The sequence below is a fragment of the Nerophis lumbriciformis genome, linkage group LG05, assembly GCF_033978685.3.
Source record: "Nerophis lumbriciformis linkage group LG05, RoL_Nlum_v2.1, whole genome shotgun sequence".
In the NCBI taxonomy this organism is placed as follows: domain Eukaryota; kingdom Metazoa; phylum Chordata; class Actinopteri; order Syngnathiformes; family Syngnathidae; genus Nerophis; species Nerophis lumbriciformis.
The window spans coordinates 38,003,961-38,014,656 of NC_084552.2; the positions used below are offsets into that span (position 1 = coordinate 38,003,961).

The window sequence follows — 10,696 nt, forward strand, 5'->3', positions numbered from 1 at the left end:
TTCAGTCTTCAGGCTGCAGTCTCTCCTAAAGATCCCAAAAACTAATTTTAAAACCCACGGAGACCTGCCATTCCTTTATGATGTTTTATCATTTAATTGTTGCTTTAAGTCACCTATTGTACAGCACTTTGTGATCTTGGTTGTGAAAAGCGCTCTATAAAAAAAAATATTACTTACTAACTTACTTACATAGACTACTGTAAGACAAGAACTATTGCATTTTTGATTGATTGAGTTCCTCCCACCGCCAAAAACATGCACCTGGGGATAGGTTGATTGGCAACACTAAATTGGCCCTAGTGTGTGAATGTGAGTGTGAATGTTGTCTGTCTATCTGTGTTGGCCCTGTGATGAGGTGGCGACTTGTCCAGGGTGTACACTGCCTTCCGCCCGTTTGTAGCTCAGATAGGCTCCAGCGCCCCTTGCGACCCCAAAAGGGAATAAGCGGTAGAAAATGGATGGATGGATGAGACTTTTATTAGTAGATTGCACAGTACAGTACATATTCCGTACAATTGACCACTAAATGGTAACACCCGAATAGGTTTTTCAACTTGTTTAAGTCCACGTTAATCAATTCATGGTACGCCAAGAGAGCCACAGACTTGACAAGGGGAAATTTGCCATTAAATTGTGACAAAGTGGGAGGCTTCGAGGAATACTTTTTGAAGTACATGTCCATAAGAAGCGCCCTGTCATTTATTAATTGATCTTTTACATGCGCTTTTTTTTACGCAAAACGGGATCCCCCGCGGATCGTGGGGCCCTACGCACAGAGCGTGTTCTGCTTCACGGGCGGGGCGGCCCTGGGTGTACCGAATGTGTCCAGATTTCAATATGCAGCAATGTGAGTGCGCCTCTGTGCGGTGAGTTACGGTAACTAAGCGGCGAGACAAACAAAAGCCACAGCCCAGTGCTCGCTCGCAACAGTGACGTCACCGCGCGGTCATTGGGCGAGCGCGCAGCGAACTGAATTCGGCTGAAAAAAAAAGATTATTTCACAACAACAAGGACAGCCGCTCTCGCTGCTCTCAGTAAGACAAGCGTGCACTTTATGACGAGACGTTTTTATTCCCCAAAAGACATCGGGTAAGAAAACTAATCCGCGCCGTGCCTTTTTTTGGCTTAATTTACTAGTTTAAAATCGCACCGCAACACCTTCCGCCCTGTTGGAAGTTTCTTTTGTCCTCTTGAGTCAACAACAGAGACCGTGTTTAGACCAGAAGAAAATGCCTATTTGCTACTTAGTTACAACACCACGACGTACTATTGTTGTCGAAACATGTGTGCTATTTAAGGAGGTTGCAAGGCAGCGGTTACCTTTGGACCGGCTAACAGGAGGCAGCTGATAGATAGCATTACTTGGGTGTGTTAGCTAGCACCCGCCATCCTACTCACTAAAGCTAGCAACATTGTTGTTTAGCAACACTGTCATTGCCATTATATAACTGAGTTATTACCATTTCCCCAGATGTCACAATGGCTGCAAACTTCACCATATCAGACAGCGAGTCGGAGCCCTCCGAGGAGGTAGAAGAAGGGGACAACACCCAACCCCCTTCTGGACGGGACCGGAAACTCCCCCAAAGTCTCACACTTGCCTTACCCGAGCTTCGAATGGGAGGTTGGTCATTTGTTTGCAACCGAATGTATTTGTTTGGTGTGAATTAACCTTCCATCTCAACAAAACATCCACTGTAATTTTGGGAGTTCAGACCAATCGCCACTAGATTTGGTACACACCTTAAGGGGACTGACTATGTGTGTAACATTTTTAAGCAAGGTTAGTTAAAAAAACATGGCCGTCATCATCGGAACAACATTGTAGGGGAACAGGTGGGACTTATAAGTTAAGTACCAATGATTGTCACACACGCACACAATTGGTGTGGTGAAATTGCTTCCTGCATTTGACTCATCCTCATGTTCACCCCTGGGAGGTGAGGGGAGCGGTGAGCAGCAGCGATGGCCACGCTCGGGAATCATTTTGGTGACCGAATGTAGCTGAGATAGGCTCCAGCACCTCCGTGACCCCGAACAGGACAGGCGGTAGAAAATGGATGGATGGATGGATGGGAACAAAAAAAAAATTAAAAAAAATTTGAGGTATTGAAATATTAAACTTAACACTGTAGTATCGACCATCGATTCATACTATACTTGATATCTTTACTGTCAATATTTGATTCAATCATCAAATTTGCGGGACACACCTAGAATGTGTCATCAACATGCAATATCAAGACACAACAATAGTAATAAAAGCTCTATTGTTGGTCAAATTTATATAATTTATATCGTCTATCATCTGCATTACATAAATGGTAAATGGGTTATACTTGTATAGCGCTTTTCTACCTTTTTTAAGGAACTCAAAGCGCTTTGACACTATTTCCACATTCACCCATTCACACACACACACACATTCACACACTGATGGCGGGAGCTGCCATGCACGGCGCTAACCAGGCTCATCAGGAGCAAGGGTGAAGTGTCTTGCTCAAGGACACATTGAACCAGTAACTCTCAGATTGCTGGCACGGCCACTCTCCCAACTTCGCCACGCCGTCCCACATAACCTGGAGTTCAAATTATGCAATTAATCTGACTGGCAACACTAAATTGGCCCTAGTGTGTGAATGTGAGTGTGAATGTTGTCTATCTATCTGTGTGATATGAACAAAATGACAGTTGTCAGCTGTTAGCATATATTACTTCGATCAAACATGATGGAAATGTCTGTTATAAGATACTGCTGTAATAAACAGTAGGGTTGCAATGGTACTTGGTATAATCCTGCACGTGACAATCCGACTTTATATTAAAAAAAAATTGTGATATTAATTGAGATCGAATGATATGAAAAATGTTGATTTTGTTTAGCCATATCGCCCAGACCTACTTCAAAGTTAGCAATCCTTGCCTCCATGGCGGCAAATAAACTGTTTCCCACAAGTACAATTATCAGGGGCGGCATGGCGTAGTGGGTAGAGCAACCGTGCCAGAAACCTGAGGGTTGCAGGTTCGCTCCCCGCCTCTTACCATCCAAAAAATCGCTGCCGTTGTGTCCTTGGGCGGGACACTTCCCCCTTTGCCCCCGGTGCCACTCACACCGGTGAATTGAATGATGAATGATAGGTGGTGGTCGGAGGGGCCGTTGGCGCAAATTGCAGCCACGCTTCCGTCAGTCTACCCCAGGGCAGCTGTGGCTATGAAAGTAGCTTACCACCACCAGGTGGGAATGAATGATGGGTTCTACATGTAAAGCGACTTTGGGTACTTAGAAAAGCGCTATATAAATCCCAGTTATTATTATTATTATCACTGGAGGACGAGGAATAGCTAAACATGCTACACTACAAACCGTAGAACAGGCATTATCAAATTACGGCCCGCGGGCCATATGCGTCCTGTTAAGCTTTTCAACCCGGCCAGCCGGACGTCTCCAAATTAATTTTTCAAACCTTTACCATCGAAACTGGAGCTGCCCATATGATATGCAGTGCATTTTTCAAATTGCCATAAGTATTGAACTGTAGAGAGTAAGCCTGGGTGCGTGTCAAAAAAAATTATCACAATTAATTTTTTCATATCATTCAATTTCGATTAATATGACAATTTTTTTAATTTTTTTTCATTAAAGCTGATTGTCCAATGCAGGATTATAAAGAGTGGCGAGTTGCATCCCCACTGTTTACTACTGCAGTATCTTGAAACAGACATTTCAGCCATGTTTGATGGAGGTAATATATGCTAACAGCTGACAACTCATTTTGTTCACATACCGGTACATAAAATCGTGTTCACTAGAGGTGCAGCAGTACAGGTAATCCACACGACACTACGGTCTGTACCTTGTATTAGAGCCACGGTTTTGCTTCTTTTTCGGTACGTTTTGTGGGTGTAAAGACAACAACTTTTTTCCTCCCAAAGTTCTTTTGTTTTTTGGCTGTCATCACAAACATTCTGCAGTAAAACAAAGTATCAGTGGTGTAGTAAAATCTATAAGACTTATTTCAAGTGACCTTTTACTAAACAACACTTTCTAATGGTAAATTATTAATTGTGTTCTTTAATGACTTGTATACATCAGTGCTTCTCACCAGTCCATTGGCAAACAACAAGCGGTACCCACACTGTACAGTTTTTAAAACTCAAATACTGTAGCCTATATTTAATAAAAGTACATTAAAGTGCAGTTTGAATTGGAGGTACCATAAAATAATGTGTACCAACACATAAAACAAGTTTAATGATTATGCCAGGAACAAAAATGTTTTTTTAAATCCACAAACAAACAACCGGTACTAGGTGCTTGTTACTCCAACAGCAGGGACACGTTTTTTTAGTATATGTTATATCAGGGGAGTGAAATCTTTACAGACACATATAAAGTCTGATAAAAAATATTTAGATAAAAAAATGCCTTTTTGTGTTGATTCTCCCAGTAGGGACCAACACAGTCACATAGTGCTTGGAGCAGAATTACTAATGAACTGCAAAAGACAATTAAACTAAAGTCGTTGCTCCTTTTCAATGTTGTGTTTCAACTTCTATGCTCGTGTTAGTCATATTTCTTTGTTATTGTTCTTCTCGGCTGCACTTCCAGCACACACATTCACAGACACACACATGATCACGGCCAGTAAAGGTGGATTGTTTTCCGTGCAGAATGATACCAAGCATCGTTGCTTCCCGACTGTTTATTACTGTGGTAACTTCTAACAAGGCATTTTCGCCATGTTTGATCAAGGAAATATGCCAACAGTTGATCACCGTGATCAAACTCAAATTAATCCCGATCATATAATCACACAGCCCTAATAGAGAGTATGCCAATGGTTGGAATCTGCGCTTTTGAGTGATATCCGGGTTATTACGGTAATCTATGTCACAGCAGCTGCAAGCAGACAAGGCAAGAAGCAGAGTGGGCAGGGTTTGTTTATAGCAGCCAGCCTGAGATGTGAGTGCCAGGGAGGGACAGTTCTGTTCTGCAGAAAAGTGATATTATATCGGTTATTATTATTATATGGATCTGTGGGAGTTTTTTTGTCCTTTGTGTTAATGGTTAGCCGTATTTGTTGCATATTTGTTGCATTTTGATTTGACTTTATGTGGTTTTCCTGGATCTCGCCAATGCCTTTGGCTCAGTCCCTCACAACCTCCTGTGGACAGCCTTCGACTACTTCAGGGTCCCAGTAGCTCTCACAACCCTTGTCAAGGCCTACTTCCGGGACGTCCAGCTCTGCGTGACAACTGCCGAGTACACCACAGCATGGCAACACCTGGAGGTGGGAATCATGGCGGGCTGCACCATCTCCCCGCTGGCCTTCACCATGGCCATGGAGGTGATCATCCGGGCATCGCGATGGGTGGTTGGAGGACAGCTAATAAGACCTGGCCTGAGGCTGCCGCCTATCAGAGCCTACATGGATGACCTCACAACACTCACCACAACCAAGGCTTGCACTGTACGGCTTCTAAGAAAGCTCCAAGAAAACATCGAGCTGGCTCGCATGAAGATCAAGCCAAGCAAGTCCAGAAGCATCTCTATTGACAAGGGGAAACTGTCACACCACCGCTTTCACATTGGTGAGGAACCTATTCCAACAGTCTCCGAGAAGCCTGTGAAGTCCCTAGGTCGTTGGTATGATGCCTACCTCAAAGACAAAGAGCAGGTAGATCAGCTCAGGAAGGAGGTAGCCAGCGGCCTGGAGAACATCGACAGAACCCTGCTTCCTGGCAAGCTGAAGCTCTGGTGCATGCAGTATGGACTACTTCCACGCCTATTGTGGCCACTAACCCTCTATGAAGTCCCGCTCTCTAAGGTGGAAAAGCTGGAGAGACTGGTTAGCTCATATGCAAGGAAGTGGCTTGGCCTTCCCAGGTGCCTCAGCAGTATTGGACTCTACGGCAAAGGAATGCTAGAACTGCCCATTTCCAGTCTTTCAGAGGAGTTCAAGTGCGCCAAAGTCAGACTGGAGATGATGCTACTGGATTCGAGTGATCCTTTTGTAGCCCAAGCTGCCCCCATTCTGGCTACTGGGAGGAAGTGGACCCCATTGGCTGCAACTGAGCAGGCTAAAGCAGCACTCAGGCACAGAGACATTGTGGGCCAAGTACAGCAGGGGAGGCGTGGTCTTGGCCTTGGGGCCAGTACACCAGCCTGGAGCAAGGCCACTCCATCTCAGAGACGCAAGCTGGTGATCCAGGAGATACGTCGGGAAGAGGAAGCAAGAAGGTGCGCACAAGCTGTGGCGCAGGCAAAACAAGGGCAGTGGATGACATGGGAAGGAGTAGAGAAGAGGAAGATCTCCTGGAAAGAGCTGTGGGAGATGGAGGCATTTAGGGCAAGCTTTACCATCAGGGCTGCCTACGATGTCCTGCCTTCTCCAAAAAACCTCAGCCAGTGGTATGGTGAAGACCCCACATGCCCTCTGTGTCCGAGTCCAGCAACACTGAAGCACATCTAGGTGGGCTGCAAGACCAGCCTCACCCAAGGCCGTTACACCTGGCGGCACAACCAGGTGCTAAAGTGTCTTGCAGCAGTGCTGGAAAGTTGACGGACAAGTGTCAATGCACTTCCTCCCCCGTCATCCCGTTGGCAAGCAACAACATTTGTCCGGGAGGGCGAGGGTCAAGCCAACCTCACCCCCACAAGACCAGACACTGGACAGTTAGGCGGGGCACGGGACTGGAAACTGCTGGCAGACCTGGGCCAGAGACTCTGCTTCCCAGTTGAGATTGCGTCCACCAACCTGCGGCCAGATCTTGTTCTATGAGAGCTTCGCTCAGGCTCGTGTACATCATAGAGCTCACGGTGCCCTGGGAGAGTGCAATGGAGGAGGCCTACGAGCGCAAGAAGTTGAGGTACATTGAGCTTGCAGCCGATGCGCAACAACAAGGCTGGAAAGCGAGGGTACGCCCAGTGGAAGTAGGCTGCAGAGGGTTCGTGGCCACCTCAACATCCAGGCTCCTCAGGGAAATGGGAGTGCGAGGAAAGGCCCACCGGCAGGCAGTCAAAGACCTCTCAAAAGCCGCTGAAAAGGGGAGTCAGTGGCTGTGGGTCAAACGAAGGGACTCCACCTGGGCTTTCAAGTGAGTGATGGCATCTAGGGAGTGATCCTGGGACGCTGGAACTCACTGCTGAACCCTCTGGAGGTGTCGTGGGCCTATCAGCGAAACACTGAGGAAGGGGGGCGCCCACTTGATAACCCAGAGGATGCCTTCACTCACTTGACCATCCCACAAAGTCGCATAGGTGTCTCAAGTATGCATTAGGGGATTGTAAAATCTAGTCCTACACAACAGATCTGTTGTAAAAGATTGATCTTGTGACGGCAAAAAGGCAAACAACTAAATATTTAAACCAGAGCCAATAGCAGAACATTAAAAAAAATTATATTGTAACACCACCATCCTGTGTTTTTGTCTGATTATTATTGTGATCAACAATTGAATCATTCAACGATCTTAAAAATGTTAAGTATTGGTATGGCCAATACTGCCCCTGTAACAACTTGGTATTGGATCGATAAATTTGTAGTATTGCCCAAAAATGCATGTAAAGTAGTAAAACAAAATAAAATAAGTGCTTATTACATTTTAACAGAAGTGTAAATAGAACCATGTTACAACAGAAAGTAACCACCTATTGATAGCCAATTAGCAAGTGTATTAATAGTTTTGACAGAATAATACAACCGAAAATAACACATGTTATCGGCTACGTCAGCAGCCAAATTAAGAACCTTTGTAACCTGTTTTGAAATGTGTATATTATCATTTATGTACCAAATAATATATTGTGAAATGTATCTCTATTGCAGGAGGCTGCGATATATATCACAATATAGACTTTAGGTAATGACGCCCATCCCTAGTCCGTAGGTGTCCAAAATACAATTTTCTTCCATGTGAAAAAATGAAGACACTGCATAGATGTGATTTATGGCACTTTGAAGGGAACTGGATCTTGAAGAGCCCTTCATTTCAAAGAGCCATTCAAAAGACTGGCTTGTTGTTACAGTTATTTTTTGTAACAGGTTTTTTATGATCAACAAAAAATCATTGGTAGCAGTTATAAGATAAGATATGGATCTGAATAATTTGAATGTACACCAATATTTCTCTATTCAAGGCCACCCCGTCCTAAATGCAGAACACATGCTGTGCTTAAGGGCTCCGCGATTCGTGGTGGGCCCTGTTTTGGGTGAAAAAGCGCATGTAAAATATCAATTAAAGAATGATCGGGCGCTTCATGTAGCATTTTACTGCAAATGTATTCCTAGCTATTATTCCGCTTTGTCACTGATAATAATTTCAGGACTTATTTTCCCTTGTGGCACAGTACAATGGAGCTCATTTTATAAAGCATGATTGACTTGGTTTAAATCTCGGTCATAATTGTTGAAAAAATGTGAATAAATTTTTTACTGAATAAAGTTTTACTGGTGTTACAAATTTTATTTTGGACCAAAAAATTCTAGCCCATTAATTTGTGTTAGTACAAACATGCATAAAATTAAATTCAAGTTTGATTTTAAAAAATATATACATTTTTTCACTTAGATAAAAAAAAAATTGTGAAGTATTGTTGCAAGTGGGGGCCTCCAAAAAAATCTGCTTCTGGCTCTAATTTAACCTGACTCTAACCCTGACTCTATCAGTAGGAAAGGTTCTGAAATATTAACTATATTTTTATTTTTGTTGTTTTTATTGTAAACATTCTATTTGGATCTGCTATATCTCCATACTTTGACTGACCGTTACATCACTATTTTGAATTTTTCCTCAGCTAAAAAGGAACAAGCACAAAAACATTCTAAGAATACAAAAATGAATACACAAATAAGAATTAAATGGATATATGATTAGAAAAAGTACAAATACAACTACAATAAAAATTGCCATCACTGAATCTGCGTGTGCATAAAAAAACAGCTCACACCTGCTAATCGGTTCTTATCGTTCACTTAATAGAGCTGTTCAAAAGACTCGATTCCTTTGCGAATCACACATCTCAAAGAAAGTCATACAAGATCAGCCTCACTTGCTGCCAGTCGTATAAAGCAACACAGCACAAAGCAAAAACATATTCAGTTTTACTTCTTGATTACTAATTGCATTTTGTTACATTAGAAGTTAGGCTCAGCGATAATAAAGATGGTTATGGCTAATCAATAACTCAACTTTATCAAGACCTCTCTTACCTTTTCTTCATCCCACCTCGCAATAGGTCGTATCAGGCTCAACTCGGAGTCCCACGCTTCCACTGTGTCCCGGGACGAGGAGCTCCAAGGCAGGGGGGAAGAGGATGCTGGCACGCCCACAGACGGTGGTCCGTTCCGGGGTCGCTCAAAGTCGGCTCCTCCTGAGCTCTGGGCCGCCAAGAAGTATGGGCGGCAGCTGCGGCGAATGAGCGACGAGTTCGACAAACTGTTTGACAAAGGGGTGAGAGGAGCGGGTTTCTTCCCTTAATTATATCTTAGAGTGGCAAATGAGGAAAGGAAACCCTCTCACTTCTGTCGTTTTCTTGCAGGAGATCAAGAAGTTGAACGCCGGGACGTCCAGGGTAATGCACCACTCCAAAACCTGGTGGAGTGCCCTGTTCAGCCACCAGGAGATTGAGGGCGAGAACAACCACCATGAGAATCACACTCATCGCACTGAGTAGGGCTGCGGAATGAAGACGACAAAGCTGTGACTGGACAGAGGACAGGAAGACAAGGAAGAGGGAAGGAGCGGCGGTACACAGTGACACTGAGGTGCCTGCTTCGGTCTCTTTTCTTCAGACTACATTTAATCAGCCGTATTTTGTGTTTGATATGGTTGTGGCGTCATTGTTGGGGAGGTGTTTTTAAAAATGGTCTCACAACAACACTATGCAACAGAAAGTGACGGACAGAGGATGGGGGGGTGTGGCACACGTCACATCATGCGTCAGGTCTTCTGAGGCACAAACACCAAGTGTTCGAATGGACCTCAAATACCATTTGGACCAACTTGACTCAACAATCATGAACATGTTTTTATTGTAGCCATCCAGTGCAGTGCAAACGTCTTTGGTCACCTCTGTATTTTTTTAATAAGCAGCATTTTGAGTCATTACAAGGACTGGTGCTCTTTTTTGTATCGATAAGGGTTCACTTAAAGAATGGCAGCTCAAGTGTCACACATGTACTCCATTAACTATACACTCTTTATACATTATATATTAGTTTTGTATTAGGGCCAGACCGAAACAAACATGAGAAAAGTCATTTTTTTAAAGAAAGAACATGAATACTAAAAGATACAAGTCAAAATATTAAAATGCAATAAAGAAAAATGCAAATTTTGGGAGTACTTTGTACTCCCAAAATTTGTACTGTACATTGAGTACTATGCGAATATTTATGAAACTGTACTTTTAAACCATTTACGTCATTATTGTCATAAAACTAGCAACTTTTTCTCATGTAAATTATTAATTTACCAATCTTGTAAAATTACCCTTTTTGTAGTACCTTTTTTCTTCTCAGATGTACTGTACTCATGTAAAACAACACTTTAATAATGGCTTTATTCACAGTTTTCTCATAATACATGTTTAATTTAATTTTTTTCGGTGTGGTCCTAAACTACCAAGTTACTGGAAAACAGGAAAAGTGAATAAGTACAGCAGACAACAACTCCAATGGTGGCCAAGTACTTT

At 43.3% G+C, this 10,696-nt stretch overlaps 2 protein-coding genes across 3 annotated transcripts in view; one reads left to right on the forward strand and one right to left on the reverse strand.

Moving 5' to 3' along the window:
- LOC133606442 (sodium/calcium exchanger 1-like) overlaps positions 1–9,337 on the reverse strand; it is a 132,149-nt gene extending 122,812 nt beyond the window's left edge. For both annotated transcript variants that reach the window (XM_061960406.2, XM_061960404.2), the window contains exon 1: positions 9,213–9,337. The gene's annotated coding sequence lies outside the window, so the exon portion shown is untranslated. The remainder of the gene's footprint in view (positions 1–9,212) is intronic.
- On the forward strand, positions 928–10,673 carry badb (BCL2 associated agonist of cell death b). Its single transcript, XM_061960414.2, has 4 exons — positions 928–1,089; positions 1,472–1,624; positions 9,239–9,453; positions 9,542–10,673. Exons 2-4 carry the CDS (start codon positions 1,480–1,482, stop codon positions 9,674–9,676), a joined length of 495 nt encoding a protein of 164 aa, XP_061816398.1. The 5' UTR covers positions 928–1,089; positions 1,472–1,479; the 3' UTR covers positions 9,677–10,673.
- The last annotated feature ends 23 nt before the right edge of the window (positions 10,674–10,696 follow it).

Bases quoted from the DNA above. Each gene is read 5' to 3' on its own strand.
- badb (XM_061960414.2), top strand. From the start codon at position 1,480: ATGGCTGCAAACTTCACCATATCAGACAGCGAGTCGGAGCCCTCCGAG. The intron at 1,625-9,238 runs GTTGGTCATTTG...ACCTCGCAATAG, and splicing joins ACCCGAGCTTCGAATGGGAG to GTCGTATCAGGCTCAACTCG. The intron at 9,454-9,541 runs GTGAGAGGAGCG...GTTTTCTTGCAG, and splicing joins ACAAACTGTTTGACAAAGGG to GAGATCAAGAAGTTGAACGC.